Source organism: Candoia aspera, chromosome 7 (genome assembly GCF_035149785.1).
Source record: "Candoia aspera isolate rCanAsp1 chromosome 7, rCanAsp1.hap2, whole genome shotgun sequence".
NCBI classification, from domain to species: domain Eukaryota; kingdom Metazoa; phylum Chordata; class Lepidosauria; order Squamata; family Boidae; genus Candoia; species Candoia aspera.
Genome location: NC_086159.1, coordinates 45,973,993 through 45,989,968, shown reverse-complemented (window position 1 = coordinate 45,989,968; position 15,976 = coordinate 45,973,993). Strand labels below are relative to the sequence as shown.

At 34.7% G+C, this 15,976-nt stretch overlaps 1 protein-coding gene across 7 annotated transcripts in view; it reads left to right on the top strand.

The window, feature by feature from the left end:
* Window positions 1-15,448, top strand: part of CNOT2 (CCR4-NOT transcription complex subunit 2) — a 63,937-nt gene extending 48,489 nt beyond the window's left edge. For 6 of the 7 annotated variants that reach the window (XM_063309138.1, XM_063309143.1, XM_063309142.1 and 3 more), the window contains 8 exons: window positions 1,642-1,766; window positions 2,971-3,091; window positions 3,184-3,340; window positions 7,785-7,846; window positions 7,956-8,005; window positions 9,300-9,400; window positions 10,018-10,162; window positions 14,312-15,448. In XM_063309138.1, the coding sequence (XP_063165208.1) occupies window positions 1,642-1,766; window positions 2,971-3,091; window positions 3,184-3,340; window positions 7,785-7,846; window positions 7,956-8,005; window positions 9,300-9,400; window positions 10,018-10,162; window positions 14,312-14,398 (848 nt within the window). In that variant the 3' untranslated portion in view covers window positions 14,399-15,448. Of the gene's footprint in view, window positions 1-1,641; window positions 1,767-2,970; window positions 3,092-3,183; window positions 3,341-7,784; window positions 7,847-7,955; window positions 8,006-9,299; window positions 9,401-10,017; window positions 10,163-12,741; window positions 12,832-14,311 lie in introns of all 7 variants that reach the window. The other variant, XM_063309141.1, reaches the window with a different exon arrangement.
* Window positions 15,449-15,976: the final 528 nt, after the last annotated feature.

Genomic DNA, 15,976 nt, shown 5'->3' with positions numbered 1-15,976 from the left:
AGAGATGGTCCCCTAAGTAACACTCCCAAGCCATGTAGGGTTTTAAAGGTGACTACCAACACCTTTAAAGGTGACACCAGCATGTAGAAAGACAGTTTGGTGTAGTTTTTAAGGCACCGGGCTAGAAACCAGGAGACTGTGAGTTCTAGTCTCGCCTTAGTTACAAAACCAGCTGAGTGGCCTTGGGCCAGTCACTCTTTCTCAGCCCTAGGAAGGAGGCAATGGCAAGCTAATTCTGAAATCTTGCCAAGAAAACTGCAGGGACTTGTCCGGGCAGTCAACAGGAGTCAACACAGACTCAAAGGCAACAAACAAAACCAGCACCTTGAATTGCACCTGGGAGCAAACTGGTAACTAATGGAGCTCACGGAGCAGTGGTGTTACTGCTGAATAACTGGCATGCCATTTACTGCCTGTGCTGCCCCGTTCTGCACCAGCTGAAGCTTCTGAATGCTCTTCAAGGAGATACAGAATGTGTTTTAGTAGTCCAAATGGGAGATCACAAAGGCATTCCCAAACCAAACATTAAAATTTAACTTAAGATATAAAATTTATGAAAGTTCAATATGATTAATAAATGCTAAGATGTGATTTGATTATTCTAGAATATTTAAAATGAACTGGGAGCTTTGCAGAAAATATTATTTATGAAATTTTTAAAAAACTCATGGAGCTAAATATTTAAAACTAGCATTCTCCAGCCTGCTGTCCAGATACGTTGAACTATAAAGTTCTAGTTGTTCTTGTTATCATGGCATGGCCATATTGACTATTGGTGATGAAAGTAGGTGCCCAGGACACTTGGATAAATGAAGATGCTGTTGTAAAGAATATGAAGTGTTGAAACGTAAATATAAATAATTTTGCTCCTTTTCTTCAAGGAATAACAACAAAAGGCAAAGACATAGAATCAAGAACATCCTCATTTCAGAATGAGAATTCCTTCACACAATCCTCTGAATTTACAGAGGCTGAGCATAAAGAGAGTAGGGCTGATACAGACATTTTGTCCAGCTGTGCCTTGTATCTTTTGTGCAAGCACAAGCTATCCCTTTGGTCTCAGTTACATTAGCTTTAGCAGTTCAATCATATACTTTCTTCTCAGTTTTATGCCTTTACTTAGTTACTGTAAATCATGAATACAGCTTGGAATATTACAAATTATTTGAATATATTTCAGTAATGTAACAAAACCATTTTGAAAAATAATTAATTGGTAGTGATTTTTAAAAACTAATTTGCACTTAGATATTAATTGCATATTTTTCTTTAAAAATAATGTTCTGTTACCTCCAGAGGTAAAACTTATAATAATAATCTTTTTGACTTTTTAAAGAAATCAAATACTGAATAAAGAGTCAATATATTCATCTAAATTAATTATTACTACAGACAGAAGGTCTGAAACGGATATTTCACTTTTTCCTATATTTGTTCATTAAAGTAGAAACATTTGGACATTTTAACCATCTAATTGCGTATTTTTATTCAATTTCTGTCTCTTTAACCTACAAATATTCTCAGGCTTACTTTCAAAATGAAAATTAATCCAGTAATGATAAAATAGTACAATATAGTGAAATAAAATTAAAATTATTACAATTTAAATAATTTAACATGGTGCATTTATCTCCAATATAGTTGGGATGGTAACAAAACCAGCAAATGAGCAAACCCAGGACTTTTCAATACACAATGAAGATTTTCCGGCATTACCAGGCTCGAACTACAAAGATCCAACATCGAGTAATGATGACAGTAAACCTGTAAGTTTGCCTTCATTTAAAGAGAGAACAGTTCACATTCATATACATACATACACACTATAATTCACCTTTAAGAAGGCAATTAAATCGTGTGTGTATTTATATTTAAGAATTTATATTACATAATTCATTGTGAAAAATATCAGGATAATTTTCAGCATAGAAACCAACAGAGCAAACTAGTCCTTCACTCCCATCCCTACCAAATTACAGATATAATTAGCAAACCAGTTTTCGTAGGTTGGGGATAACATTCTTCAAATGCAGTGCTGTATTTGATAAGGTAATTTGCTCAATTGCAATTTACTTTACTTCTGGTTAAAGGGATTCAGAGAGGAATGCCTTAGAATGGCAGTTCTCAAAAGTGTGGTCTGGAGACCCCTGGAGGTCCCTAAGACCCTTTCAGGGGGTCTGCAAAGTCAAATAAATATTTTAACATTTCTCAGCTTTAAGTTCTAATATTGTATATATTGATATATCCACATAAACCAAAGGTCTTTGGGGTCCTCAATCATATTTAAGAATCTAATGTTTGAGAACCACTGCCTTAGAACATAGTGTCTGTCTGTCTGACTCTCTCTCCAAGGGGTTCCAAAAGTCAGGCCCCTCTAGAACAGTCTCAATGTTTTATTATTATTTTTTTCAGAGAAAATATCACTGTAGATAGAAATGTTCAAAGACCATCAAACAAGTAAAAAGTGTTTAGAAGATTTTCTATGTTCTCTTAGCATTTATTAATCAACCAATTTGAATATTTAATGTAATTTATATAATAAATTGTATATTTGGCCTGAGTTTTATACACCCTATATTGGCATATCTGCCTTAGCTGGTAAAATACTCATGGCTCTGAACAGCACCTAGATTATGAACCTGTGCCTCAAATGGCTGTACACCATCTCCCTGAACAGAAATTTCATATTGGCAGGACTGGGGTTTAATTTATTGTCATTAAGACCATTAGTGATCCCAGACAATGTTTTTTATCTATTGCCTCACCTGAATTGAATGTAATGGAGAAACTGTTTGCTATCATCAGTGTATTGATCCATGGATGATCTCACTTCACAAGTTTATATAAATATATAAACATGAGAGATACCCCTGCAGGATGCTATTTTATAAACATCAGATAACTAAATTAGCTGGTCAACTATTTCTTCCATTTTTTTTAATACTGCTTTTTCTCTATACCTATTAACAGAATTTGAATACATCAGGCAAAACATCTTCTAGTGCAGATGGTCCAAAATTTCCTGGAGATAAAAGTTCAACAACGCAAAACAATAACCAGCAGAAAAAGGGGATTCAGGTGTTACCTGATGGTATGTTTGCTAAGCTTCTTGTTTTTTTACTAATGTTTCAAAAGACATTGGTTCTCTATTATTAGATAATATTCTGATTTATGTGTCTCTAGGTCGGGTTACCAACATTCCACAGGGGATGGTGACAGACCAGTTTGGAATGATTGGTTTGTTAACATTCATCAGGGCAGCAGAGACAGACCCTGGCATGGTACATCTTGCATTAGGAAGTGACTTGACAACTCTAGGTCTCAATCTCAATTCTCCTGAGTAAGTTGCTTTCAGGTTTAATATCATTATTTAATGTAAGCTAGTAGCTACAGTCACTTACCTTTGAATAACACACTTTAAAAATATTGTACTAAGGTAGAGTAAAATGTAATTATGGTAGAATATGCATTTGCACAATTAGCTTCAGGATGTTAATGTGTAATTTAGCAAGCTTTCAATAAATCAGGACACTTTTTTCATTCCTGTTCATTTTAATATGTCGTTCATAATAAATTTAACACATCAGAGAAAACACAAATTTATGATATATCTGTGCAGCTGTTGACAGTGTATTCCTCCCTGCATATTAGTTGTATTTCAGAAAGACTTTACGTAGCCTTAAATCTTTTGTGTTTTAGTTTTAATATTTCTTTATTTTGAATTGGTTTACACTGAAGTTAATATGACAGGTTACTTGTCAGATACCAGTATGACTTGCCTAACCATATTGGTATATGGGAAAAAAGTTAATATTGTTAAATATATGGAAAAGTAGTCAGTCTTGTTTCATATTCAGCTGAATAAATGTATGAAATTATGATTTATAAAATAATTCTTTTTTTTCTATACAAATGCTTAGTTTCAGTCATTATTTCAAGTCAAGAGGGCTTAGACAATCTAATTTAAATATATTGGGGAACAGCTTATATTCCATTAGTCACATGTACTTTCTGAAGCCCCCAGATTTGTGCCATTGACATTCAGTGGCTAACTGGCCAATAATGATCAGTTTTCTTCAGTTGGAGTCCAGAGAAGTTTTTTTTTTAAATTAACCATTGCATTTACAAAAATCTCAAAACTCCAGTAAATTGGGAGATTGGGAAAAGATGAGAATTCAACCCCAGTAATATTGGTTTGCATCTTTATCACATTTTCCTGGTCACAAAATGGTTGTTAACTCTCCAAAACATAAAATCAAAGATTTGGAAGGGAACTTAGAAATCATCAGGCTCAGCTTTCTACTCAGTGCAAAATCTATTAGAACATTTTCAACAAATGATTATGTAGCCTCTGAAGACCACCAGTCACTGCTTCATATAAGTAACCTTTTTCACTGGCTGGCAACTTATTCAGTCAGGAAGTTATTTGAAACATTGCATCTAAGCATGCTAACTTGTAGTTTTCACCCAGTGGTTCTGGTCATCCCACCTCTGTATGATCTACAAACTTGCTAAATTGTAGCAAGTCCTTTCAACTCCCTAATCCAAATCATTGATAGAAATGTTGAACAGAACAGGAGCCAGGCACTAGCTCTGTAGCACTCCACTTGATACTTCCCTCCAAGCTGAAATAAAGCTATCAATGAGCACTCTTTGAGTGTAGTTTTTCAGCCAATTTTGAGTCCAGCAAATAGTGTTATTTTGCCCATATTTTACTACTTTATTAAGACAAATATAATGAAAGAGATTATCAAAGGCTTTGCACAGGTATGGTATGTTTGCAGCATTACTCTGATCCAATTAATTTTATATCAGATTAATTAATAATTAATCTAGTTTATTCCAAAATGAAACATGTTTCATTCATGTTTTGATAAAGTTATTCTCAAGCATATACTTTTTTTAGATATCAATAATGTTAATTTAGTCACAATCAAAAACTAGTATGACATATGACTAGTATGGCACATATCAAAAATTAATATGACAAAAGAGTGATATTTTTAAGTATGTTGATAATTGATAATTGATTGCTGCAACAATGGAAAAATATAGCTACCATTAATGACAAAGTGAAACATCAATTTAATGGACCAATTTTGGGGACGGATTGTCCATTATTCCTCAGTTCTTTCAAAGAGTCAAATGATGGAGAAATGATGCAATTGAAGTGGCAAAAAGTAAATTAGGTATTGCATCATTTGTGAGAATCATGATTTCCAAATGATGGCATTATGATGTAAATTGAAGCAGATGACATAATTGTATCATTTTTTCAATGACAGCATTACACAAATGATGTAGAATTATTTAATTGCTTTATCTGGGATACTTTGGATCCAACAAAATTACTTGTTATTTCAGCCAGATGTCTGGATGGGAATTTAGTGTACCCGAAATCTGTTGCGTAGAGGTCTGTTAAATTGAGGCTTTACTATAGCTCAGCAGATCACCTTTTATAGCCACTATGCTCAGTGTAAATGATATATTAATACCTTCTCCCAAACTATTTGTAGATAATCCTCTCTTCATCAATAAAGCATTGGCAGTATTGATAGAGAGAGGATTACTACATATAGTACTTAGTGTAAAAAATTAAGTCATGTTAGCATATCTTTGTATACTGAACAGGTTCTAATTTAACCTTATGTAATGTTGTTACAGTATCCTATATTGTTTAAAATTCATTACAGATTTCTTACAGTATTGGAATTGATATTATCAAATATTTTCCCACTTTTTCTAATAAGTTTATTTTGTGTTTCTTTTATTATCTAGTTGTTGGTATTGAACCTTAACTAATGAGATAAATTAACTGCTTATATTTGGGATAGCTTCATAACCAGATTCCCCTTTAAGTTCTTGCAAAGTGTGTGCTAATTTGGCATGAAACTGTCTTTGCTGTTCAAAACTAACATTCTAATTTCTTAAGAATAATAGATAGACCATATCCTATTTGCTTAATTGAAAGTATGTCCTAATATGCCCTTACTAATCTGCTTAATTATACTTGCAAGATATAAGTGGCAATAACTCCAGAGTGATCTTGTCTGAAATCCAGGACCCAGAAATTGCTCTGTTTGTCAATAATTGCCATCCAGTTTCCATATCTGGAGTACGAGTTTGGGATTATAGGCTTAATATTTCAAAAAATCAACATTTTCTTTAAAAAAAAAACTATTCCTGTTTGGTGTAATGGTTAAGGCATCAGGCTAGAAACTGGGAGACCATGAGTTCTAGTCCCACCTTAGGTACAAAGCCAGCTGGGTGACCTTGGGCCAGTCACCCTCTCTCAGACCTGGAAAGGAGGCAATGGCAAACCGCTTCCAAAAAACCTCGCCAAGAAAACTGTAGGGACTTGTCCAGGCAGTCTCGGAGAATTGGACATGATTGAACAGATTAAAAAAAAAATCCTGGAAGGCACAAATGATGTTTTAGCATGCATGTGCAACATTTTTGTGCTGTATAATGTTATTATATAAAGCTTGTCAATCTTTACTCTTGCATCTTCAACACTTAAAAGGAAATTATTCAACAAAAAATAAAATCAATGAGAGTGTTTTCATTTTATTTGAGATAAATGTGTGCTTATAAAATATGCCTTTTAATTTAGTCCTTTCATGTGTATGAGCTGAAGAATGCCCCATTTTTCTTGCTCATAAGAAAAATCTTTTGTTAGTCTCATAATACAGAATCCAAAGATTCATGCTTTTTACAGGTGTCCTATTTCCATTGGACTCCTGTTGTGTTTTTTTTTAAGTTACTTGTGAAAGAAAAGGAAACATAAGATTTGCAGACCATGGGGAAATAGGACCACTGAATGAACTTTTTCAGTTTCTCACTGTAGAAAGTAACGATGCAGAATGGATGAGTTGGGCTATTTTGAAGCAATTACAATGTGAACGTTAGGATTTTGCATTATTGTAATATATAGAATTTTAATATCAAACATTTGTAATATAAAATGTTTGATATTAAATGATATTAAACATTTCACTCATTTCATTTATGAGTGAAATGTTAATTTGTTTAGAGGTGTGATGAAAAATCTGTGCCAGTAAGACTACTGATGAACTACAGGACGAAAAACGTTTCACAGAGGAATTGCTTGTAAAAATTGTTCAGAAATGCTGGTTTAATGCAGTTAAGAGATACCAAACTGTTGGGTATGGCATTTGAGACACTCCATATTTTACTGGATTTCAATTGCAATTATCCCTGATCACTGGCCATACCTTTGAGCTGATGAAAACTGAAGTTTAGCAACAGGTCCTTCCACCCCCCAATACAATATGGCATGAATTAGTACTTTATTCAGGAAATCTGGTTTAGTTTTATGTATTAAGCAGTCCCAGGAAAACATGCAGCAGCCGCAGCCCCATGCACTTTGAAGCACCTTTGTTCTTCACTCTAAAGCACCACACGTCCTTGATACATAGGCGGCTGAATTGGATTACTTTCTTTTAAGTTTGGGAATTACTTCATTGTGTTCTCTCCATTCTTCCAAGATACAAATCAAACAATTCCCTTAAAAGAAAGGCACCCAGTTAAAGTCTGGATATTATAAGGAACTTTAGATGCAGTACTAGTGTAAGAAGCAACCAGGATAAACAGACAATCATTGGAAGTGTTGATTCCATTTGGATACAGGGCCAGCTAGTATATTCAGTTGATGTTGTGTTGTCTAGAATCTAGATAATCTGCAAACCTGCTTCTGTTTGTGTATGCGAACAAAATTAAGCAATTATTTTCTAAGCAATTAAGTCACTTTTTTTTCTATGCAGAAATCTTTACCCCAAATTTGCATCACCTTGGGCTTCTTCACCCTGTCGACCTCAAGACATAGGTAGGGTTGATCAATTAATACATGTATATTTAACATACTGTACTCTTAATATTCTTGAAAATCACTATCATGGGTTAAGAATTAAATCACGTCTCATTCCCTTATCCAGACTTCCATGTTCCTTCTGAATACTTAACAAATATTCACATTAGGGATAAGGTGAGTATACTTTATGGTCCCTTAACAGAATAAAATAGAAATAAAGAAAATTTCTCAGGCTGTTACATTTTTGAGAATCTGTATGCATAGTGGTATTAACTCATCAGATGACCTGAATAAAGTGTCATTCTGCAGTGACACTAAGTTAACAGGCTGTTTTTAGGATGAATATATGTAAAATGGTTCAAATGCTAAAAATCTCAATTAATTGCTAAATATTTGTTATTCCTACTTAAACACATTTCCCTATTATGGTATGTGCCTATTGTATATTTTAGAGAAACGTTTCTTTAAAATATAAGGTATCATAATGAATAGTTTTGATTTTTTAAAGGAAGTTTTATTAAACCAAATAAAATCACCACATTTGTTCTCAGCTTATACTTCAGGAGAATGGGTGGACTTTTTTTATTAACATAATAAATACTACTTTAACAGTATAATCCATATATTAAATATTTTTGCTTTTTCTCCTGGAAAACGTCATACTGTGTTTTTGAAATGTGCATGTATATAAGAAACAGCAGTCCGAAGGAGTACTCAAAACAAGTTTATTTGCAGAAGATATATTATCAAAGGCCAGAATGCTAATTACATAGAGACAGAATACAGAATTATAAACATATTGTAGAAAACAAATTCTAAGATAAGATTTTTCTAATTCTTTATTCAGTGCTGCTAAATAGGTAAATTATAATTTCAAACTCTATTAACTATATTATTGCACTACAAGGAAAAAACATACTATAAACTTGGTTCATAGTCCAGGTTCTCTTAGATTCTGTTCAAATGTAATATGAGTGTGAATGCTGCTCAGTCACCTCTACTTAGTTATGCCTGACAGAAGAATAGCTAAACAGGCTGAGAAGTCTTTACCTCTGGCTTGTCTATTATTGTATTTCTATTAAGATCTTTGGTTTAAATCTCTCTTAACTATCAAGAGTTGTAAGTTACGTACAAGTCTGTGGTTATAATTCTGGTCTATTAAGAAACAGGAATTCTGGTTTAGGTATGATGCTAATGGGCAGAGATTCCCTGGTTTGTTTTGCCGTTCTTACTGGAAGTAGGTGCTAGAACAAACATTTAGGGAAATTTAGGGAAGCCAGTTAAATTATTCTGGCAGCATTGCTTTCTCTCACCAACTACATGGATGTGTCTGTATAGCATCAAAGAGTTAACTCTAAGATCTTTATTTTTTAATAGTCTCTTAGTAACATAAATAAAATGTTTACATTGCCTTTTGTGCCCCATTCCTTTTAAGAGTTTTTTAAAGTCTTTTTTTTTTCCTTTTCAGTTGGCTGCAATAAAACTTGGTCGCTATGGGGAAGATCTACTCTTTTATCTCTATTATATGAATGGAGGAGATGTATTACAGCTATTAGCAGCAGTAGAGCTGTATGTTCATGTTTTAGTGAATTTTATAATAGAGAATTATTCAGATAATTTTTAAAATTATGAATGGCTTTTCTTTTAAAAACAAATTACTGTTGTATGCCATATGAAGGGGAAGTTCAAGCAAAAACTGTTTAATTTTTTTAAAAACCTTCGACTTGTAGGCTTCCTTCTCTCGGGCTTTACATGGCACAGAACTCCTGTGTCAGGACTATGGAATCTTTTGGATTAGTAGACCTGTTTGGAGTTTTTAAAACACATAATGGATACTCTCAAAAAATGACTGCTATTCAGCAGGCTTCTCTATTTATAAATGGTCAGTTGTGATAAGTGTTTCTTTTTTATGAAACAGCCAATTACTGGAAGGCAAACAGCTCCACTTTATCTTTGAATACCTAAATACTTCCCTTAATTAACCTACGTTTGCATTTAGGACAAATACTGCAAAGGGATTTACATATTTAAATATATTATTTTTATAAGCTGTTGTTGCACATAGAAGCACATATTTAACGTAGTTGTATATGTGAAGGTATATCGTGAATTCTGATTTTATTTTGTAACAAGTTAAAATCAGTCCAGCTAATAGGATCTTTTCTTTCCTGATTGGATGATGAAAGATTTAACCGAGATTGGAGATACCACAAAGAAGAGAGAGTATGGATTACCAGGGCACCAGGCATGGAGCCAACAATGAAAACCAATACATATGAGAGAGGAACATACTATTTCTTTGACTGTCTTAACTGGAGAAAAGTAGCTAAGGTACTTCTTTTTTTTTTCCCCAAACAAATCTTTAAAATTCATGTTCCTTATTACTGTAGGATTTTTTCTCACAAATTTTTAAATTTACTTTGTGAGACATGCTTGCTAGTACTAGTTTAAAATACAGTGACTTCTGAGGCTCCAGTTCTGAAAATTCTTAGCAAGCGGATGGAGGTGTGCATATGGTAGAAGGAAAATGTTTTAAATTCATATGAATGTCGGTTGCCTTGGTCACTTTCCGTTAATTGTGTGTTTATTTCAACTGTAACTGATTTTTTAATTTTCTGGGTCAGAAATGTGTCATGAGTCCCTAGTAAATGGGAGCTTATTTTTTGTTTTCAGTTTGCTTTGTTTTTTTTAATCAAAATTAAACAGATGCTAGATGAGCAGATTCAGCTGAGGTTATGGAGGCTTTGTCTTGTGAAGTTATCAGGGATTGATTTGTGCCTGTGAAGCCTGAAGAAGTAAACAGGATCCTCTGTGCTGTTAGCTACCCACTTGTAGATTAGTTTCCTGCTGTACCAAGTTGGTGAAAGTGAAGGGAGGTAAGAGAATGCTGGGTGCAGGTGCACCCCTGAGTGAAGGAGTGGTGCCTCCCACTTGAAAGAGGGGATGATGCATCCCCTCCTCAAGAAACCTTAGCTTGACCTAGCAATTTTAGACCACCATTGACCAGTCTCCTTTCTTGTCTTTTTTAGGGAAGTTTGTAAGAAGTAGTTGAACCATAGTTACAAAGAACCCAGATATAACAAATTATATGAACCTCTTTCAGTCAGGATTCAAGCCAAGCTGCCATGTGGGATTGAAACCACATTGTTTACTCTCATCAACAGCCTTTGGTGGGATCAGGATAGAGGGGATGTGACTATCCTAGCCTTGGTGGGCCTCAGCAGCCTTCAATATCATTTATCATGTCCTTCATTGGGTATCCTTCCAGAGTGGCCAATTCCAGTGGTGAGTGAAGGGAGGTCAAGTCTTCAGCCATTCTTTATGGGATGCTACAGGACTTGGTCCTTCCCTACAGTGTAACATCTACACTGTACATCTACATAAAACTACTGAAGAGCTCATCTGCTGGCACAGGGTGACATATAAACAGTATATTGATGATGTGCAATTATGTGTTTCCACCCTGAGCCAGGCAAGAGATGTAGTGACTGAAGGTTCTGATCCAGTGCCTGGAGATTTCCCCAGGTGGGGAAAAACAGGCTTGGACTAAATCCTACAAAGAGAGAATAGCTATGGATTTGGAATCCAACTGAATACAGAGATAGCTCATCTTTTCCAGGGATTCCCCTGGAAAGAACTGGCACAAGAGGTCCTCCTGGAATCATAGCTTTTACTTGAATAGCAGGTGGATCTTATGGCCAGGAGAACTATCGCACATTTTCATCTTGTGTACCAGTTTTGGCCTTTCCTCAGTTGGTAGTCTTTACAGCCACTCATGTTCTTGCCACATTTTCAGCAGCTGGATTAATGCAATTTGCTGTAGACAGGGCTGCCTTGAAGACCATTTGGACATTTCAACTGATGCAGCATGCAGATGCCCGAGTAGTTATGAGTGCTCATGTAACAGTAGTACTGTGGGAGCTGCATTGGCTATCACTTAGTTTCTGGGTGCAATTCAATATGCTGATTGTCACTTTAAAGCCCTATATTTCCCAGGGCCTCGGATATCTCTGAATTGAATTTGCTCTTCTGGTAATATCTGGGAGAAAGAGAATGCCATCTTTGGGGACTTTGGACTTGAGCCTTCTTGGTAATGGCTTCCTCCCTTCTATGGCATACTAGTCCACACCTTCCTTACTACATTTTTGGAGTACTGTAAAAACATGGCTCTTCGAAAGCAATTTGGAAATAAGAAAGATCAGGCTATCCCCAAATGATGGTCAATTGGATTGAATTATTGTAATTGTATTAATTGATTTCTATTTTTAATCTTACTATAGTAATACTGAACATTCAGTTTCTGGAAATAGGCATATAAGTTGTGCTAATAAAATGAATAAATTAAGTCCTTATTTTGTAAGTACTTGAAATACAGTATTGTCATGGGGGAAAGCTAATTATTCAGTAACATCCTTGAAACAACTTCATAATGAAAACCACTTTTACTTAATTCCCATTCAAATATATGCTTCTTAATATGGAGATACTAAACTATAATTTGTACCTTTCTTTGCTTCTTCAAGTATGACTCAAGATCAATGTTTTACAGTACTTTTAGGGGGGAAAAGATGGAGATTGAATTTTTTTCTTTGCATAATGAATGTCTAAAAACAATACTGCAAATAGTTACTTGCAGAATATTTACCATTTAGTACTTGTTGGGGTCACTGGGAAAGTGGGGAGGAATTTTTTTCTTGACCCTGAGATTTTTTTTAAAATCTCTTTCCAAAGCTAGTAGTAATTAAGGGGTTTAACAGCAAAATGGAAAGCCAATCTGAAGCTTCCTGGAATGTTGACATGTGTTGGCAAACACATCTTCATATGTGGCAGTGAAGTGACTGCTCTGTGCTATAATTAATATGTACATGTGGAGTCCTTGGTGCTCTCTGAGCTTGGTTGTTTGCTTGCAGATGTTTCATTACCCGACTAGGCAACATCATCAGTGCCTCCAGAAGGACTCCACAGTTCAACCCTGAGCTACATATATTCTCTGCTATTGAGTATGTACTTCCCTGATACAGAAAGGAAGAGAGAAACATTTGCATTCAGAGAGCACCAGCTTCCATCTAATTTCTAGCAATTAATATTTTTATTGATTAATTGTTTTCTTTCCAGGTACTTTTCAAAGTGTTGATTGGACCTGTAAATACAGTTCTGTGTGAAAGTATTCACCCCTCTTGGATTTTCTGAATGGTTGCATATCTTTGCTGCTGAATGTTATCAGAGTTTCATAGGGGACCTACTGATAAATAAAGGTTGTATGAGTGGACAAATAACACCAATGACTGCTATTGATTTCATTTATTTCATAAATAAAGTAATCCAGTATGCATTGCCAATGTGAAAAATAATTGCCTCCCTGGTTCAGTCAATTCAGTAACAGTTTGCAGAAATGAAACACTGAATTCCACAATAAGAACCTCATACCAGCTATCAAGCACGGAAGTGTCATGGTTTGAGTATGTTTTACTGCCTCAGAACCTGGATAATTTGCCATAATTACAGAAAGCTTGAATTTTGCTTGTTATTAGAGAAGTCCACAAAGAATTCTGTCCATCAGCTGAAGATTAGGTGGATCATGTAAGATGACAGTGATCCCTAATGAATAAGCAAGGCTACAAACGAATGGAATAAGGAAAACAAATTCAGTAGTTTGGAATGGTAAAATCAAAGCCCAGACCTCAACCTCATAGAAATGCTGTGACACTGTCTGAAACAAGTTCATGCTAGAAAACTCTCATGTTACTGATTTGAAATAGTTACGCATTAAAAAAAGCAGGGCAACATTCCTACGTGATGATGTGGGAGACTGATCATCAATTAAAGGAAGAAGTTGGTTGTAGGTATTTACAGCTAAAGATGGCATAACCGGTTGCTTAATGTAAGGGTGTGATTACTTTTCATGCCGGCACATCTCATGTTGTATTAGCTTATTTTTGAAATAAGGACCAAACATATTTATATGTTAATAGGACCCACATTAAGCTCTGATACCATTCCCTGGCAAAAATATGCAAAAATTCAGAAAATCTGAAAGGAGGCAAATGCTTTCTCACAGAACTGTATATGGGCAATACTAACATAATCTCTTTCTATTATGAATTCATTTTTAAAAATTAATCCAGTTAGATCTCATGCAGTTGGTATAAAATAAATGCAAGGCATATTACAGACTTTGGAAAACAGTATTTTTTTTTTTTAAACCACTGATTTCCAGAAGCTGGAATATGCTTTATATACCTACATAATGTGACATTAATGTCAATACCTTTATTTAGAAATATGTACATTATAATAAAGAAGAGACAGACAACTAAATAGATTACTTGAGTTTCTAAAGGACTATTCTAAGGGAAAATGTATTTCATTAATTTGAAATAAACAGTGCTTTCTTTGGGTTGAATGTGTGCTAATATGAGCCATTAATTTTAATGGCCTGTTGGCTGATAGTAGAATAATTACCTTTGTTTGAATTTGCAGGAGTTCCATCTGGAATATGATAAACTAGAAGAACGGCCTCATTTGCCATCCACCTTCAACTACAACCCTGCTCAGCAAGCCTTCTGAAGACTTCCCTTGTCTTGGGTATGGCTGTCTCAGCACAATACTCAACATAACTGCAAAACTGAAGTGGCTCAGGCATCCCGATTTTAATTCCTTTTGAGGATCTGGCAATTGGTTCATGCAAAAGGGTCACCATTTGAAGTCCTGCCTTACTAATTATGTGCTGCCCAACAACTAAATTTATAATTTGTTTTCCTTTAGTTTGAGCAGGGTCGGATTTTTTTTTATATTCTTTTTATTTTTTTGCCAGCAGACAAGCTTGGGTCTGTAAAGACAAGCAAGTACACTGACAAAAGTTTACTACTTAGTTTCCAAAATGTAAAAAAAAAGGAAAAAAGAAACAAAATAGACAATAAAATTTGCATTGTTCATTGTAGCACTCTTGGTAATAAAAAAATGTTTGTGCATTTTTATGTGAAGATCCTTCTCGTATTTCATTTGGAAAGATGAGCAAGGTCTGCTTCCTTCATTTTACTTCCCCTTCAGTTTTTGAAAAGGCAGTTTTCGCCAACTTAATGCAAGAATATCTGTTTAGAAGAAAGAAATTGCCACAACTTTTGGTTCATTTCCAAGGTTGTGTGTTACTGAGCTTCATCTTTCCAGAATGAGCAAAACACTGTCCAGTCTTTGTTACGATTTTGTAATAAATGTGTACATTTTTTTTAAATTTTTGGACATCACATGAATAAAGGTATGTATGTACGAATGTGTATATATTATATATATGACATCTATTTTGGAAAATGTTTGCCCTGCTGTACCTCATTTTTAGGAGGTGTGCATGGATGCAATATATGAAAACGGGACATTCTGGAACTGCTGGTCAGGGGACGTCTATGTCGCCCTGTGCACTAAAGGGCCAGATTTCAGCAGCCAAGGACATCCATACCCAAGTGAATGTGATGGGACTTAACGAAGTGAACTGAGACAATTCACTCTGGCTGTTTGAACAGCAGCGTTTCATAGGAAGAGAAAAAAAAAAAGATCAATCTTGTATTTTCTGACCACATAAAGGCTTCTTCTCTTTGTAATAAAGTAGAAAAGCTCTCCTCACTGCAGTGTTGACTTTGATTTGAGATTGTGATATCACTTCTTCAACAATGAAAAAATATAAAAAGTTGAAGTATTAAAAATGCAAAGCTATAAAATGATTGTGGCACTTAATATGAAAAGTAGTTTTACTGCAGACATTTCATTGAATAAGAGTTGCATCCATTTCCACTGTAGCCTGAACGCTTGATTAAACAGGCTAGCATAATAGAATAATGTATGTTAAGCAGTTGGGATGGATTAGCTGGGCAATTGAGGAAGGTGGTCCAAAAATTCACATTGAAGTAACTTTGTGTGGGTATGTTGTTTTAAACTTTTGAGAGGAAAAGATACATTTCATTTGATGCTTGATTTTTTTTTTTCCTGGAGGTTCAAAACCAAATAAACCAACATGAACACATTCTATTTGTGAAAGGCACTGTAACTATATTCTTTAGACAATGGGGGAAAGGGGAGTGCATATCCCTTTACTGTTTCAAATTTAAGTCAGCTATTATATTGCAATCAGATCTTACAAGTCAGTGCAATTTA